The sequence below is a fragment of the Monodon monoceros genome, unplaced genomic scaffold (assembly GCF_005190385.1).
Source record: "Monodon monoceros isolate NGI ecotype Baffin Bay Population unplaced genomic scaffold, NGI_Narwhal_1 Super_Scaffold_7, whole genome shotgun sequence".
In the NCBI taxonomy this organism is placed as follows: domain Eukaryota; kingdom Metazoa; phylum Chordata; class Mammalia; order Artiodactyla; family Monodontidae; genus Monodon; species Monodon monoceros.
This window is the reverse complement of record NW_021703784.1, coordinates 58,111,407-58,128,363: the sequence shown is the minus strand read 5'-3', so window position 1 is coordinate 58,128,363 and position 16,957 is coordinate 58,111,407. Positions and strand designations below refer to the sequence as shown.

The 16,957-nt window shown below is 51.4% G+C and overlaps 3 protein-coding genes across 14 annotated transcripts in view; 2 read left to right on the top strand and 1 right to left on the bottom strand.

Moving 5' to 3' along the window:
• Positions 1–12,966, top strand: part of RNF121 (ring finger protein 121) — an 84,375-nt gene extending 71,409 nt beyond the window's left edge. The window contains exons 8-11 of one of the 4 annotated variants that reach the window (XR_003791477.1): positions 6,886–7,019; positions 7,686–7,787; positions 9,357–10,918; positions 11,079–12,966. Coding sequence is in view for 1 of the 4 variants with exons in the window: in XM_029208204.1 (XP_029064037.1) it covers positions 6,886–7,019; positions 7,686–7,787; positions 9,357–9,477 (357 nt within the window). In the remaining 3 variants the exon portion in view is untranslated. Of the gene's footprint in view, positions 1–6,885; positions 7,020–7,685; positions 7,788–9,356 lie in introns of all 4 variants that reach the window. The other 3 variants (XR_003791478.1, XR_003791476.1, XM_029208204.1) reach the window with 3 other exon arrangements.
• On the top strand, positions 9,482–16,847 carry IL18BP (interleukin 18 binding protein). 3 transcript variants are annotated; one of them, XM_029208206.1, is made up of 8 exons: positions 12,016–12,207; positions 12,550–12,595; positions 12,952–13,039; positions 13,415–13,621; positions 14,276–14,399; positions 14,483–14,630; positions 14,863–15,414; positions 16,626–16,847. In XM_029208206.1, the coding sequence occupies exons 3-7, from the start codon at positions 13,018–13,020 to the stop codon at positions 14,968–14,970; spliced, it is 609 nt and encodes a 202-aa protein (XP_029064039.1). In that variant the 5' UTR covers positions 12,016–12,207; positions 12,550–12,595; positions 12,952–13,017; the 3' UTR covers positions 14,971–15,414; positions 16,626–16,847. The 3 variants fall into 3 exon arrangements, with proteins under 3 accessions (XP_029064040.1, XP_029064038.1, XP_029064039.1); XM_029208207.1 differs by having other exon boundaries at positions 9,482–13,039; positions 15,060–15,414; XM_029208205.1 differs by having other exon boundaries at positions 10,886–13,039.
• The window catches only part of NUMA1 (nuclear mitotic apparatus protein 1), a 74,501-nt gene continuing 73,052 nt past the window's right edge, over positions 15,509–16,957 (bottom strand). For 6 of the 7 annotated variants that reach the window (XM_029208199.1, XM_029208198.1, XM_029208197.1 and 3 more), the window contains one exon: positions 15,509–16,856. In XM_029208199.1, the coding sequence (XP_029064032.1) occupies positions 16,464–16,856 (393 nt within the window). In that variant the 3' untranslated portion in view covers positions 15,509–16,463. The remainder of the gene's footprint in view (positions 16,857–16,957) is intronic. The other variant, XM_029208202.1, reaches the window with a different exon arrangement.

Genomic DNA, 16,957 nt, shown 5'->3' with positions numbered 1-16,957 from the left:
ATGTCTGTAATCACCTGGAGCACAGGGTCCTTATAGAATTTGTCTTTGTATCTTCATCATACTCAACACACAAAGCAAGACATAAGACAGATCATCAACCATGAGTAATTGCCAGTTCTCTCTTAACGCCATCTATTGTCTGAAGCCATCTTAGACCACTCTGTGATATGGAATCTCCTCCACTATAATCCTGGAAATGGGTATTTTATTCAGTTTTTCAACAGGTATTTCTGAAATCATCTACTTGAACTGACTGGGAGCCAGGTCAGCCCTGCCACCAGCCCTCTCTGGCCTCGAGTGAGGCTTTCCTCCTTGGGCATTAGTCTCCTTACTAGTCGAGGGGGTGGCCCAGAAGAGCCCACTAGGCTTTCATGGCACACATTTCCTGTGATGGTCAGTGGTGTGGATTAGAACTCATACATCCTGAGCACCTACTACATGCGAGCTCCTGTGCTGGGGTCTTGTGTGTTTTCTCAGTGTATCTTCCTAATACCATGTGAGGCCGGGGGTAGTGTTCCTGTCCTACAAAGGAGAAATCTGACTCTGTTCATCTGAAGAGCTTACTCTCCCACTTTGAGTAACCTGTTTCAAACCTTCTGTACTCTCAAACCTCTCACATCCCTTCCTTCTGTCCCTTCATTCTCTGCAGATGACCTCGCCTCCTGTTTACCTGAGCAACTAGAAACCAAACAGGAATCCCCACAATTCCTGACACCGTATCTACAGATCTGCTCCTGTTTGCATCCATCTTCTCCTTCCCTCCAGTAACAGTGGAATAAGTGTCCTTTCTCCCATCAGAGGCCAGCCCTACCTGTGCTCTGGATTCCACACCTCCTGCCTGCTCAGGGACCCGATATGCTGTTGACTTCCTTTCTCTCCCATGACTTCACCTCCTCCCTCTACTGGGCTCTTTCCATTAACGTTCTAAGTGTTCTTTTTCAAAAATGTCCTCTTTTTGACCCACTGTCACTTCTAGCTACTGAGCCATTTCCTGTCACTCACTGTTAAACTTGTAGAAAGTTCCTGTTTCCTTTTTTATCACCTTTCACTTATCCTTGGCCCATTCTAACTGGCCTCTGCTCATGCCCTTCTTCTGAAGTGACTCTTACTCAGGTCACCGGTGACTCTGTGTCACTCATTCTGGTGGATTGATTCTGATCTCAGCAGTCATCAGCACAGTTGACTCAGCACTGCTTCCTTCTTAAAAAGGTTTCCCCCCCCTTGGATTTTGTGACATTACACTGTCCTGGTTTTCTTTCTGTCTCTCTGGTATTTTCTGTCTCCTCTGCTAACTTTCCATCCCCTTAAATGTTATTGTTCCTCCGAGCTCAAGGCTAAACCATCTTCTTTGCTCTTCGCCTAGGTATTTCCCTTTTCTTCTTCCACGGCTTCCAGATCTCTAATCCAAAACTCTCTTCTGAACTCCAGACCTTTACTATTCAGTTGCCTCTGGTATCAACAGTCTGTCCACTTCTCTCAATTTTTACTGCCATCAAATTAGCCCAAGACATCACCTTAGCACAGGCCCCCATACAGCATTTAAAGAATTGTAACTGTCTCTTAGCTGGTCTCTCTGAATCCATTTTGGCCTCATCTCCAATCCATTTTTCACACAGAAGACAGAGTGCTCTTTTTTTTTTTTTTTTTTTCTGGTACGCGGGCTTCTCACTGTCGTGGCCTCTTTCATTGCGGAGCACAGGCTCAGCGGCCATGGCTCACGGGCCCAGCCGCTCCGTGGCATGTGGGATCTTCCCGGACCGGGGCACGAACCCGTGTCCCCTGCATCGGCAGGCAGACCCCCAACCACTGCGCCACCAGGGAAGCCCCAGAGTGCTCTTTTAAAATATGAGTCTGATCATGTTACTCCGTACTTAAATAAAGCCTTTAGATGACTTCTCATTTCAAGTCCAAGATCCTCCATGTAGCCATAAGGGCATTAGGTTCCTTTCAGTTTCTCAAGTGCACCAGGTCCTTCCTGCTCCAGGCCCTCCTCTTGTCACTTCTGCCTCTCTTCATCTTACTAACTCCCACCTATCCTTTACCTCAGCCTAAAATGCCACTCCCTTGATGACCTAGGTTTAGTTAAACCCCTTCATTGCAGTGTTCTTTGATAGCCCTTTTAATGCCTTTTAAATAATTCTTATTTTAGCCTTTTAAATAATTAGTTCTCATATAAATTAAAAAAATTTTTTTTGAAGTATAGTTGACTTACAATGTTGTGTTAATTTCTTCTGTACAGCAAAATGACTCCGTTTTTTCATATTCTTTTCCACTATGGTTTGTCACAGGAAATTGAATACAGTTCCCCGTGCTATACGTAGGACCTTGTTGTTTATCCTTGTTGTTTATCCATCCTTTATATAATATTTTGCCTCTGCTAATCCCAAACTCCCGTTCCTTCCTTCCCCTATCCCCCCTACGCCTTGGCAACCACAAGTTTGTTCTCTATACCTGTGAGTCTGTTTTTGTTTCATAGATACATTGATTTGTGTTGTATTTTAGATTCCACATATAAGTGATACCACATGGTGTTTGTCTTTCTCTTTCTGACTTGTTCGCTTAGTATGATAATCTCTGGATCCATCCATGTTGCTGCAAGTGGCATTATTTCATTCTTTTTGATGGCCGAGTAATATTCAACTGAATATATATGTACCACATCTTCTTTGTCCATTCATTGGTTGATGGACATTTAGGTTGTTTCCATGTCTTGGCTGTTGTAAATAGTGCTGCTGTGGACATAAAGGATGCATGTAGCTTTTCAAATTATAGTTTTGTCTGGATATATGCCCAGGAGTGGGATTGCTGGATCATGTAGCAACTCTATTTTTAGTTTGTTTTTTTTTAGTTTTTTTTTTTTTTTTTTGCGGTACGCGGGCCTCTCACTGCTGTGGCCTCTCCCATTGCGGAGCACAGGCCCCGGGTGCACAGGCTCAGCGGCCATGGCTCACGGGCCCAGCCGCTTCACGGCATGTGGGATCCTCCCGGATCGGGGCATGAACCCGCGTCCCATGCATCGGCAGGCGGACTCTCAACCACTGCGCCACCAGGGAAGCCCAATACTTATTTATTTAATGTCAGTCCCCCCTAGCTCTAGGTTTCATGAGGACAGAGGCCAGGTCTGTGTTTTTCCAGCATTCTAGCCCAAGGACCCAGTCCAGTGGCTGGTACTTAGTAGATGTCCAATATATTCTGATGGAAGGAAAGAAGAATTTGGGTGGCTTGCTCAAAGTCATCAAGATAGTAAGTGACAGAGGATGGAAATGTGGTGTGTCTAATCCTGACAAATTATGTGGCCCCTTGAGCCCTTTCCACACTGAGGCATCAGGCTCTTGAGGTTAAACTGAAATCTGCCTCCCTGTACTTTACCCTACTCAGCCTCAGTGCCTCCTGATACTGTCTCTGTGGGTTCTGCAAACCGCAGGGTTGCTGGGCCCTTCCTGACTTGACAGGCTTACCTGATAACTTTGTTGAAAATTTGTGGAATTTGACCCTGCCGGCCTGTTGCCACATTAGCTTGCGGGGAGAACTCCAGAAGCTAGGGGCCTAATAGACGTTTTCCTGGGCATCCCTCCTATTCTCATTACCTCATCCAAGTTCTCTTGCATCCTGTATCCCTTGCCCCAGTGTCTTGGGGCAGAACTCAGGGATGATTTGAGGTAAAGCTCTTCCTCATAGCTCTCACCCATCTCCTGAGTTGAGGCGTTCCCACTTATTTCACTGCCAACGCTGTGGGCCAGAGTGAGTGGCCATGTTCCTGTGCTGCATGATTGTGCAGGGACTCAGTGCCAGAGCTGGACTCAGACTTCTTGGCCTATTTTCTCTCTGTTCAGTTCATGTGCCTAGAAATTCTAAGCCAGACATATTTCAGAGCCATAAGCCTCTTGAGCGCTGGAGAAGTGTTTCTCAGAGGTCCCCTCAACACTAACATTCAGATTCCAGCTTTGGAGAGTTGCAGTTAGTGGGCTTCTACAGGTTTGGCTCTGCCCTAACTCTTGCTTATCCTTTTGAACTCTCGATAAACATATCAGAACCTTTTGAATTACTGGCCCTCAGTGAGCTAAGTAGCTGATCTTTCTGCAGCATTCAGCAGATGTTAATGGATGTCTTGGGTAGAACTTGGGTTAGGAGTCAGAGGGGCTGGGTTCTCGTCACAGCTAGTTTCTTTGCTTTCTGGGCTTTGGTTTCCCCAGGGACGGGGCTGCTCTGGTGTTCTGTGATAGTAACGAGTTCACCTTGAGCCACTTGAGACAGTTTTGTAAGACGGTGAGGTAGGGGTGAAGGCAGGAGGCTCTCTATTCATGGATTCTTGGGGTGGTGTGGCTCTACCTTCTACGCTTGAGGACTCTTGGGAGTCAAGAGAGCCCATTTCTTATAAGGGCAGCTTGGAGTCAGAGATGCCTCCATGTTGAGCAGAGGTTCTGGCAGGTGTAGCTGTGTCTGATCTGGCTGTCACCATCCTCCTTACTCCCTATCCCAGCACCTGTATGCCCACCCCTCCTCCACTGCTATCCCTCACCCAGCTTCAGGGCTGTGGCTTTTTCAGAAGGCAGTTGCTTGGAAATAAAAAACAGAGCAAACTCAAGAAAATACAAAAAGGCTAAGTATAATCTATTTCCCTTATAGGTACAGATAAAATTGTAATAATAAATGCAGAATCCTGTCTAAAAATTCATTTTACAGTTTTGCAAGATGTGACGTTCTGGAGATTAGCTGCACAGCAATGTGAATATACTTATTAACATTACCGAACTGTTATTTTAAAATAGTTAAGATGGTAAATTCTGTGTTACGTGTGTTTTACCATAATTTTTAGGACAGTGCAAAGAAAAAAAACAATAGGTCTTAGACTATATCAACAAATAAAATTCAAGTCTTTTCTCCTTGGGGTGAAGGGGAAATGCTCTGTAGCTATTTAACAATAAGCCACAAGGAAAGTATGCAAAATTTGGAATTTCTTTTTGGAGCGTGGAATTGGTTATCCATTGTGATTAACCATGGTAATACATAATCTTTTAAAGTATGAGCATACCTCGTTTTATTATGCTTTCCTTTATTGCGCTTCGCAGATAATTGTGTTTGTTTTGTTTTGTTTACAAATTGAGGGTTTGTGACAGCCCTGCATCAAGCAAGTCTATCAGCACCATTTTCCAACAGCATTTGCTCACTTTGTGTCTTTGTGTCACATTTTGGTGATTCTTACAGTATTTCGAACTTTTTCATTACTATTATGTTCGTTATGGTGACCTGTGATCTTTGATATTATTGTAATTGGTTTTTTAGACATAATGCTGTTGCACACTTAATAGACTACAGTAAGTATAAACATAACGTTTAAATACACCAGGAAACCAAAAAATCTACGTGACTTGCTTTATTGTGGTGTTCTGGAACTGAGCCCTCAATATCTCTGAGGTTTGCTTGTAGTATATGTTCATTAAGGAAAATTTGAGTACAGAAAAGTAGGCAAAAGAAAAACAATCACCTATAATCCTACTACCAAGACATCACTGGTGTGAATATTCTCATACATTTCCTTCTGATCTTTTGATAGATTTGGATTGTGTTTACATATATATGTACCAATAATACTGTGCCTCCAATTTTGTACCCTGCTTTTGACACTCAGTGTTATATCTCAAGCTTCATTTAACCCACCACCTCTCTAGTCCCTTGAGTATAATTTATTGAGGCATTCTTCTATTGTTGGTCATTTATGGTTATTTCCACTTCTTCTCGTTTTTGTTTTTTTACTATTTTTTAAATAAAATATATGTAATGTAAAATTCACCATTTTAGCCATCCTTAAGTGTACTGTCTACTTCCAGAATTTTTCATCACTCCAAACAGCGACTGTGCCCATTAAGCAGTAACTCCCCATTTCCTCCTCCCACCGCTGGTTACCTCTAATCTGTTTTCTGTCTATGAATTTGCCTATTGTAGATATTTTATATAAGTGGAATAATATACAATGTTTATCCTTTTGTGTCTGACTTATTTTACTTAGTGTAATATTTTCAAGGTGCCTGCATGTTGTAACATGTATCAGAACTTCATTATTCTTTTGACTGAATAACATTTCATTGGAGGGATAGACCCCATTTTGTTTATCCATGCTTCTGTTTCTGGACACTTGGGTTGTTTACACCTTTTGGCTATTTGTGAATAATGCTGCTATGAGCATTGGTATACAAGTGTGTGGTTAGTCTCTGTTTTTATTCTTTAGGAGTATGTACCTAAGAATGGAATTGCTGTGTCATGTGGTAATTCCACATTTAACTTTATGAGGGATTGCCAAACTCTTTGCTTCTTTAATTATAAATAACACTTAAATGAGTATCTGTATGCATGAAGCTTTTTTGATATTTTTACTCCTTTAAACTCCTTAAGGTGAAATTAATGGGTTAAATGGTGTGACAGTTTGAGACATCATGCCAAATGCTGTCCAAAAGGGTTGAACCTCTTTTGCTTCTGCCACAAGTGTCTGAGAATGCCCTTGTCACCAAACCAGCATTGCACCAGATGTTTCACTCTTTTGAATCTTGGAGAAGAGATGTTGTCCATCTCTGATGGAACCATAATCTGGCTGCACAGTGGCTTCACTGACGTAGTTCCCAATCACCAGCTCTGAGCCCTTCTTTTTCCCATTCTCCTTGTCCCTGATGCCGACCCTCCCAGTCTTCAGGTCCTATAAGATCTGACTTCCTTTCACCCATCTGCCCAGCAAAGATGAGGGCGATCTGGTGTATGAGATATTCTCTAGCTCTGGGGACTCCCCCTACCATGTCGCCTCCTCTACAGAAGACCTAAGGCCTCTGTGGTACCTTCCCACTTTGGCTGATTCTCACGTCTTTTCTGTCTTTTCCTCCTGCTCTTCTCTCCCAGTTCTACAGTGAGTCGGGCATGCCCACCAAACACCTCTCGGACAGTGTGTGTGCCGTGTGTGGGCAGCAGATCTTTGTGGATGTCAGTGAAGAGGGCATCATCGAGAACACGTATAGGCTGTCTTGCAATCATGTGTATCCTGCCTAGAGCTCCTGGGCCACGTCTCTCTTGCCACGTGCACACTCCAGTCAGGGAGGGAGGGATGTGGTCATGACCCTGGGCGTGCTGTCCAGACCTTTGAGGCCCTGGGCGTGCTGTCCGGACCTTTGAGGGTAGGGGAGTCACAAGAAGCAGACATTTGGGTGATGTCCTCTGCTAGGGAAGCCAACCCCCAGGAGTAGAAACGGCTGCCTCCTTTGCTCCTTCTCACAGACGGGAGCCACTCTTACATGTAGCCTGGCTGGATCAGAAAGGAGCCGGCAGCTGCACTAGCTGCCCCGAGACTGGGTCAGTCACAGGGGAGGAACACCCTCTAACTGGCGCCCTCAGTTTCAGAATCAAATCCGCCTGAATAGCACTTGTGACATTTACCATGTCCTTACTCAGCTCCCATTCTGTACCATGTGTTATCTCCGTTTTGCCCCATAACAGCCCTGTAAGGCAGAGTTCATTATCCTCACTTCACATATGATGAAGCAGGGTCAGAGAGAAGGGACTTGCCCAAGATTATACAACTGATAAGAGGTGAAGCCAGGATTTGAACCTTCCTCCAGAGCTAGGGCCTGGGCACCTTGAAGACCGGCATGGGGTTGGAGTGCCATCCTGGCCGCCCACCATTTCCCTTGACCAGTGGTGCTCAGATTCCACGAGTTCTGTATCCGCGGCTGGTGCATTGTGGGAAAGAAGCAGACGTGTCCCTACTGCAAAGAGAAGGTAGACCTCAAGAGGATGTTCAGCAACCCGTATCCTTTGTTTGGGTTCTTTTTGGGAGTGGGCAGTGGTAAGAAAGTACTGGCCTGCATCCGGGTGGGTGTTGGGGCCCTCCGTCCTGCCCCCAGCCTGGCTGCTGCCCACCAGTCCATGCAGCTTGTGGTCTCGGGAAGTGGGTGGGATGTGGGGCAGGACCAGCAGCTCAGCTTCTCCTCTTGGTTCAGGATTCCTCAAGGGTAAATCGGTGGTGATAGCAGCTACCATTTACTGCTTGCTTACTATGTGCCTGGCACTGTGCTAAGTGCTTTACTCGTATTAGCTCACTTGACTCTCTAGAGCTTTATGACCTGGATAATATTATCCTCGTTTTACCAGTGAAACAGTTTAAAGATTGAATAATTTGTTCAAGGTGATATAACTAATGGGTTGTGCCTTACCTGTGACAGGCAGGGCTGGAGACCAGCTCTGTGCCTGTGCAGGACCTGCAAGGTACAGGGAAGGCAGGGACCCCTGTCCCCATCCACCTGAACACAGGACCTGTGCTCCTCTGAGCTGCCCCTCCCTACCTGACCAGCCCTCCCCACTTTGCCTTCAGCCTCCACTTCCTCCCTGCAGCCTGTCTGTCGGAAAGTACCCAGCCACTTCTTTGGCTACCCCCCCACCCCGCCTTTCCCCTGGGATCCAAGGACTTCTCCCAGCTGCCCTTCCTCTCTGTGCCAGGGTTCCCTGTCCCCTGGACACTAGCTGGGCCGTGCGGGGCCACTGTGTTCCCCTTTAAGGTTCCTTGCTTGGTTCTTCCAGGGTCTAGTTCAGGAACAGTTTAGTAACTCCATGGTCAAGCTGAGGGTTGGGGCTTCCCTTAGTTCTCAGGACTGGGCCCGGCTGTGCTTTCTGATGCCTTCAGAGGGATTCCCCATAGTCTCATGAGGTTCAACCTGTGCTTTCCCCGGAGCTGGTTTCCCAGGCTCCCTCTCCATGTCTTGCCCGGCAGTTAGCTGTAAAGTGAAAGGAAGGGACTTATCTCCAGGGGCCGCTTGGCCTCAGTAGGGCCTGGTGCTCAGTGCCCTTGGGTGGGGATTCCTTAGAGCCTTTGCCTGGGGTTATCCCCTATGACCAGCCTCTTGCTCTGCCCCCTCATGCCTCTGTCCTGAGACTCAATCCCTTCCTTGACCTAGAAAACCTCTCATTTTGGACAATCCAAGAACCTTTGGGTTACCTTATCCCACTCCCTGCCTCCCTGATGCCATCATCACCCATAATCTACAGCAGTCTCGGGCACACTGGCGGTCCAATCTTAGAAGGTTATGCGGAGCCCTGTCTGTATGTTGGTCATGGAGAGCTTAGTTTCACCCCTCCACCCTCTCCCGCATCTGTCCGATCTTCTGCACTGGTCCTCTCTGCCCTCCTGCCCCCATTCTCTGGGTTTAGCCCTGCATTCCAACATATAGGGGCTGGGTGGGGCTTTCTAGAAAGCAGCTTCCTTTCTCTGTAGGCCCATTTCTGTGGAGCATCTGGAAAGTGTAGGTAGACCCTCTCACCCATCCCCTAGACCAAGCTTAGCAACTCGAACACATAACCTCTTTTCTTTGACGCAGTGACAGCTGGGAGAGGCCTCATGTCATGTACGGGCAACTGCTGGACTGGCTTCGATACTTGGTAGCCTGGCAGCCTGTCATCATTGGCCTGGTGCAAGGCATCAACTATATCCTGGGCCTGGAATAGTCAGGAAGAAGAGCATCCACCCACCATGGACCTCAGGGCACTCTCCTCCCTGCCCTCCAAGACCTCCTGGGTGGGAAAGACTCAAAGGGGCACTCGGGCCACTCAGGACCCCTCTGGCTGTGTCCGGGCTGGGGAGGGATATGATGGAGAGCCAGCAGGTGGGGCTGTCAGCAGTGGGCGGATTTTTAAAAGAAAACTATTTTGATGAATATATTTAAAAACCTTTTTTATTGTGGAGCATAGGAATTGCCCCAATTCCTCCAGGCCTCAGCCTCCCTGCTTGAGCAGGGCAGGAGCAGAGCCACAACATTTTTGGTGTAAAGGAGCCATCTCTTCTCTGGCTGAGAGCCCCAGCCCACCTCCCCTTCCTTCCGTATGTGGGGCTTGAGCCTGGTACACTCAGTGTGGAAGAGCCAGGGAGCTCCAGCCAGTGCCACTGATGAGCACTGAGGGGTGAGGTGTCCTCCGTCCTCTCTGGCTAAGGCCACAGTTGGGCGTTGTCTGGCTCCATCTTCCCTGTTGGGGGCCGTAGGCTGGTGGAGACAAGTGGGACCTTGTCATAACTTTTGCAGCAAGGGAAGCTCTAGGACCTCAGAATTCACGGGGGATTTGTGTGGGGGTGACCAGAGCTGTAGCAACTTGGGGAACCTCCCACTAAGTGGGGCTGTACTCAGCCAAGAACAAAGACCATCTATACATAGTTGGGCCACAGGGGTTACTGCTGGCAGCGGTGATTGAGGGCCGCTTGTGCAAGCTGATCCTCTGCCCAGAAGTGGTGACACGTGCTGAAGGCCACTGCCACATCACTTCCTTCCCTGAAAGCCGGAGAGCGTGTGTGTGTGTGTGTGTGTGTGCGTGGTAGAAGAACTATGACAGATGTGAGACTTCTTCCTGTGGTCAGACATTGTTCCCTTGAAGCTGCCAGGGGATTCCCAGCCCAAGGAATATCCTCATGTCAGCCTTGTCATCCATGAGTCCTGCCTGGGCCTGGCAACACAAGTGGTGAGGTGGGTGGGAAGAGGGTCAGGCCCAGGTAAGTATGGGTTCTGAAAAGGGGTTCCAGGTAGGCCCCAGCTCTGGTCCTAGGAATTCTGAAGGAAATGGGAGGGCAAACGTGGTCCTTCCGTGCTGGGTTCCTAGGGAATATGGCCCTTCAAGTGCAGTAAGAACCAAGCAGGATCTTGTCATCCATTCCGAATAAAGCTCCGTGAGCTGGGTTGGAAAGCTGAACATCCATCTTGCTTTTCTTCTTCCCACCTCTTTCCCTGCAGTCCCCGTGGGTGCCTGGCCCTCGCTGCCTCTTGCTCTTCCCATCTGAGAGCCGGGGCCTGGGGGTGGTTGGCCCTGCCCAACATCCCTGAGCAAGGTGGAATGCCGGGCTTTCGTCCTGTAGCAGAAGGTGCCCTGCGCCATCGCTGGGTGACTGTCCTCACCACCTGAGGTCAGTGCCCTGCCACCACCACCCCTCTCGCGGATCACTCTCAGCTTTGGCTTCTCTTACCCAGCCGTGGCTTCTGAGGTCTGCATGCCAGTGGGCTCATCCTCAGAGAGTGGAATGGCGACAGGGAGCATCACTTTTGTCCCCCGTACCCCTGCATCAGGCTCATGTGAGAACCGAGGCCAAGCTGTCCAAGGTTGTCTCTTCATACTTCAACAGTCCTGAGTCCCATGACCTCCCAGCAGCCCGACTCTGGCCTTGGTTACACTCACAGGTAGAGTCCTGCCTCCTCTCCCTCGCATCCCCACCCACTTCCCCAAAGGACTGTGTCTCTGAAGTCCTGGGCAGCTTTGCCTCCTGACCTAACTGCTGGAGACACTGGTGTTCCTAGGGAGGAGTTTCTCTGCATCTAACAGCACAGAAGCTCCTGGGGCAGGCAGTGGGGGAGGAACTGAGATGAAAATGTCAGCTAGAGCCCTGGAGAAGAGTTGACTTTTAGTCTCCACGTCTAATTGGGAATGAGTCGGGTTTTTATACATACACACGCACACGCACACGACACGCACACAAAACCCTTGGGATTGCAGCAGTGTTCGGACACGTCTTCCAAACCTAATTCCACCTCCTGGCCTCCCTGGCTCTGTCCCCAGCATCCCATCCTCCTGATCCCAGACACTTGGATCTGGTCCTTCACAGTTGCTCGAGCCAGTGCTGGGTACGTGCCCTCTTACCCTGGGAAGCACCCTCTCCTCCTCTTAGGTCCAGTGCTCCAGCTTGTGTTCCAAGTGCTCGGCTTGTCTGAGAGGTTCCTGCCCACAAGGCCTGGAGGTGCTCTCAGTGTAGCTCCCATGGTGTGGCTCACGTGGGGCCAGACGCAGCTGAGCTGAGCTGTGGAGCTCCAAAAACGGGGGGTTCCGGAAAGGAGGGTTTTTCAGGGCTTCCTGTGAACCAGGTAGGGGGAATCTAGACTTCCTGGTGAACTTAGATCTGTAGCTCTGGCCAAGGGGCTGGGAGGACAGAAGTGAGGAGGATTCATGGGAGTGATGGGTGGTCATTGGGTTGCTGGTTGGAGGGAGGTGGGGAGCCTGAGAAAGGCCAGAATGTGGATGGGCTGGTGTGACATGGAGTCTGAAATGGTCAGAGTGATCCAGCTTGGGGTCTCCAGTGACTAGGAGAGTTGTCCCTTTGAATATGGTGTGGCTGTGAAGGAAGAAGCAGGAGGCCTGTTCACGTAGAAGAGCAAAGGTGGACACCGAAGTCCTGACCGTTGGCTGGGAATGAAGAATTCATGTGTGAGAGACTCCTTCATTGGTTCATGCCCTGTGTGCCCCTGGGAGGGTGGGCCTGAGGAAGGTTAAAGACCCCAGGCTGATACCATCTGGAAAGCGGGGGGCCTGGGAGTTAGCAAGAAGGTTCCTGGCCAGTTCCTGGCCACTGTGAACTCCGGCTCAGGAAGAGGCGCAGTGTGCAGGAACCTTAAGGACTGGGCTCAGACTGCTGTCATGTATGTGTGCCTTCTCTTGGTAGCCAGAGCCTGCTCTAGATTCCCTGGTTAAATAAAAGTGAAAGTGAAATAGAAGGGAGAGGTCAGTGCTTTTGCAGAAGGATTTCACTATATATCCTGCCCTTCCCAGAACCAGCTCTGGCAGTGGAGAGAACTTTACCTCCCTTTGTGACTAGGTAAGTCCCTGGTCCTCTTTGGGCCTCAGTTTCCATGCCTGTAATGAAGGGGTTAGATTGGACTAGTAACCAGTATAATGTTGATGGTAATAAGAGCTAGGGTGGGGATCCCCTGGCTTTGTTTTTAGGGGCTGGAAGAGCTCTAGCCTATGCCCGATGCCAGTCCTCCAGGAGTTGTCACAGGTGGACAGGACAGAGTAAATAGCAGTGCCTGACAGCCCACTGAAAAATTAGAGGTAGGGAGGGGCTGTGGAGTCCACAGGAAGAAGGCCACACGTATGCCTGGGATCTAAGCAAGCCACTCAGAAGACGTGGGAGAAGCAGTTTTTCACCATCTCCTCCCCCGCCTCCCCCAGAGAGGAGGAAGTTGTCACAGATATATAGATCCAGGCGTGCCAGCTCCTGACACACGCATCACGACCATGAGACAGAACTGGATTCCAGGTGGGACCTGGGGCTGTGCACGTGCGGGTGGAGGGGTGGGGGGCATCCTGAGACCAGAGTGGAGCCATGTGGCTGGCCCTGAGCCTCACCCCCAGGTGGGCTCCCCTCAGCTGCTGTGCTGTTGCTTTCGGCCTCTGCCCGGATGCTGTGGCTCTGGCTCCATTCCAAGGTCTCCCTGTGCTCCATTCAAAAAGGGCCAAGAGGTGGGGCTTGAGGGGTTCTTCTGCCTCTCCCGTTCCCTGGGCATAGCCCAAGAATCTCTGCCAGACTTACATCCTGGCAGCAACTCCCTCTCTAGCCAACATCCGAGCTAGGATGCTGGGCAATCCCCCGAGGTCAGACAGCTGCTGACCTCTGTGACTGTCCTTTCTTCAGACCCCAGCCCTCTTTGGGCCCTGCTCCTCTGTGCCCACATCGTCTCCCACCTGGCCAGAGCCACACCTGTGCCTCAGGCCACTACAGCTGCCACTGCCTCAGCTGGGATCGCAAAGGACACCTGCCCCTCCCGGCCCCCAGCGCTCCCGACAGCTAAGCAGTGCCCAGCATTGGAGGTGACCTGGCCGGAAGTGGAAGTCTCACTGAGTAAGGAGCCATTCTGATGGGAGCCCAGGAGGGCACGGTGGTCAGAGGGTGGGCTGAGGGCACGGAGGCACCAAGGGTGGGGTTGGTTTCTGAGCACCTGTCCCCCAACCTTCTGTCATGTAGCCCACCACCAACCAGGTCAGCTTGGCTGAGCACTGACTTCCTCTCCCCGCCAGCATCGCCAGTGTGGCACAGGGCTCAGCTCGCAGCTCCCAAGATGCTCCCTGTCAAAGGGGACGGAGAGGATTCAGACAGAAGGAACAGTCAGCGGACTCCCAGAGCCTTGACTGCAGTGGCTGCAAGCCCAGCCCCTCCTCCCGGAGCCCACTTGCCCTCTGGCCTCCTCAGAGGAGCGGTGGCCTACTGGTGCTGTCTCCTCAGCCAGGGCTCCTAGAGTCACTGGAGCTGGGTGCTAGAAAGGGTCATTCTGAAGAAGAAAGGTCAGGAGTCAAGGACCTAGACCAAGGACCCGTCCCCAGATTCCTCCTACTCAGCCGGGATCCCCTGGTAGATGACCGCACTTCTCTTAACAGACTCTCCACTCCAGGTTCCTGGATCATGGCAGCTGGGAAGCTGGGCAGGGTGGGCAGGCCACAGCGTGGCAGAGGGGAGGGTCTGCTGTACAGTCGGGTTAACAGCCACACGTGTCCCTAGATGGAACGCTGACCTTGTCCTGTACTGCCTGCAGCCGCTTCCCCCACTTCAGCATCCTTTACTGGCTGGGCAACAGCTCCTTCATCGAGCACCTCCCGGGCCGGCTGCGGGAGGGCAGCACCAGGTGAGGGGTGCGGCGATGAGGCCGGTGGGAGGGAGGCCGCCTCCTACGGTCTTCTCATGGCCTTTCCTTCTCTTCTGCTCCAGGCGGGAGCACAGGGGCACGAGGACCCAGCTGTGGAGGGCCTTGGTGCTGGAGGAGCTGAGCCCCGCCCTGCGAGACACCAACTTCTCCTGTGTTTTCTCGGATCCTGGGCAGACTGCCCAGCGTCACCTCGTCCTGGCCCAGCTCTGGGTGAGGAACCCGAGGGATGGACTCCAGGGACAGGAGGAGCTCTGCTTTGGCGTGGGGAGGAAAGGGTGGGCTCTGTCCACAGCAGCCTCCAGCTAATGCCCACCAATTCCCCGAACCTGAGGCGGAAACTAAAAGGAATAGGATTCAGGCAGGGGAGGCATGGCCTGGAGAAAAGTGACAAGGGATGTCCCTCCCACCTTGGCCCTGATCCTTGTTTGCTTCACTCCCCCAGGCTGGGCTGAAGACGAGCGTACCCCTGACACAAGAAGCCCTGTCCTCCAGCAAGTCCCCTCAGCCTCACCATCCTGATAATGAACCCCAAGCTCCAAAGCCTGGTTGAAATGCCACCTCTTCATTGAGGTCTACACGCTCTCAGCCCAGGCCACATTCTGCATCGACTTAACTTTGTATTTGTTTCGACTGTCCCAGGGAAGGTATGCGGGGAGAGACTGCTGCTGACCCATAGCTGTATCTCTGTCACCCCAGCAAGACCTACGACGGGTGCTCATAAATGATCTTCAGTGGTGGCGTACTGATGGTCTGCCCATTCATTTATCCTTTTGGCCATCATTCTACTCACAAAACGTGGCCTGTCTGAGGAGGGAGTGTGGGAAGAGGAGAGAGAATGCCACTCAGAAGCTACAGACAAAACCAGATTCAGGGGACACAGGCCCTCAGAAGAGAAGAGGCCAGCCCATAATGCTCCTCAGGAGCAGAGGCCAGAAATGGAGTGTGGGAAGATCCTGTGGCCTGAGAAAGGCCAGGAGAAGGGATCTGAGAGAAGGTATGTGGGTCTGGAGTCCACAGGGACAAAGGTACGCTGCTCTAAAAAGCCCAGGTTTCCCTACTTTTCCCACACAGATCAAGGCATCTCGGCATTCAAGGGAGAAAAATAGACTTTATTTACAAGTAATAACATTTAGAAAAGATCCATCCCTGGCCCTTAAAAACCTTCCCATCACTCCAAATCCCACCCCAGTGAAATCTGGGGAAGGAAGGGGATGAGCTGCCACTGAAGGCTGCCCCCCGCCCCCATCCCCCACTGAGGCACAGGGCCCATTTCTCCTGGAAAAGAGCATCCTTTGGGCAACTGTGCCCTTGGGTGGATGGGAGCACCTGGGGGTGGGGCGCTCCCACTAGGTCAATGCCCAGTCCTGGACTTCAAAAGCAAGGGCCCTTGCTCGGCCCAGCCACCGGGAGCAGCAGGGACCAGGGCTGCTCCTCCAATGGTCGGTCCCTTCTAGATCCAGAGGCTGAGAGGAGGACTGACTGGGCCCAAGGACCCAGCCACTCAAAGCCAGCCCCAAATCTTGTTGTGATGGTGCTGGAGAAGTGACTGCTCTAAGAAAACATCAGGAGGCGAGGCAGGGAGAGGACCCAGACTATCCAGGCTCCGGGCCAACTCTTGAGGACACACCTGTTCACCTGGCGAAGGTCCGGGTACCAGGCCGGGGTGTGGGCAGGCGTCACTGTCTATAGGGGTTTGGCCACTGCTGGCCTGGGAGCTGAGAGAAGGCACTGAAAGGGACAGAACAAGAAGGACCAGGCGAGGGCAGCATCAAGGACACAGGTGGGGCCACTCACTGGTACCGGCTCTTTATTGCTTTGCCTGGAAGAGAGAGAGACAGTCACTCAAGTGGAGGAGACTCGGTGCCAGGCTGCACCAGTGGGCTGGGGAAACCCCCCTGCCCCCCCACACCCAGACTAGGGTCCCCTCCTTGGTGTGGCCCTGGACCCAATCTACCTTCAGGTTACCAGTGGCTGGCTGTGCCTAAGCAGCTCTGGGTGCTCTCGGGAGAAATGGAGGCGTGTCCTCTCCTCCGTAAGGAGCAGCTAACCAGGCCGGGAGCACCTGCTCTCAGCCCCCACCCTCCAGCAGCCTAGCTCAGCCCTGCCTGGAAGCAGCCCCTGGGGTGGCTGGCGGGGCGGCGGGGGTGTGTGTGCCCATGCTCCTACCAGGTTCCTAAGAGCCGAACCCTCTCCCTTCCCTGACAGTGCCTCCACCTTGCCCTTGGCCCGAGGGGTGGCAGTGGCAGCGGCGATGGCGGCGGCAGTGGCGGCACTGGCTGTGGTGGTGGCGATGCGAGGAGAGCGGCGGGTCCCACTGCGGGGGTTGGGGGAGGCCTTGGATGGGGCTTTCTTAGAGGCTGCCCTCCGCAGAAGGCTATTCCCAAGCTTCTTGGGTGTGTTGAGGATGCTGAAGGCCATCGACTGGCGGCGGTCAGCCTGTAGAGAGAGGCTGTCAAACTGGGGGTGCCACTGGCCTCCCAGGCCAACCTGCTGCTCCAGGGCTCTGCCAGCAAGGCCCCTCCAGGGTCTCCCTTCAG

What these genes read in the sequence shown, in the direction of transcription:
- IL18BP (XM_029208205.1), top strand. Translation starts at nt 13,018, where the DNA reads ATGAGACAGAACTGGATTCCAG. An exon ending in GAGACAGAACTGGATTCCAG is followed by an intron (nt 13,040 to 13,414) that starts GTGGGACCTGGG and finishes TCCTTTCTTCAG; the next exon opens with ACCCCAGCCCTCTTTGGGCC. An exon ending in GGAAGTGGAAGTCTCACTGA is followed by an intron (nt 13,622 to 14,275) that starts GTAAGGAGCCAT and finishes ACGTGTCCCTAG; the next exon opens with ATGGAACGCTGACCTTGTCC.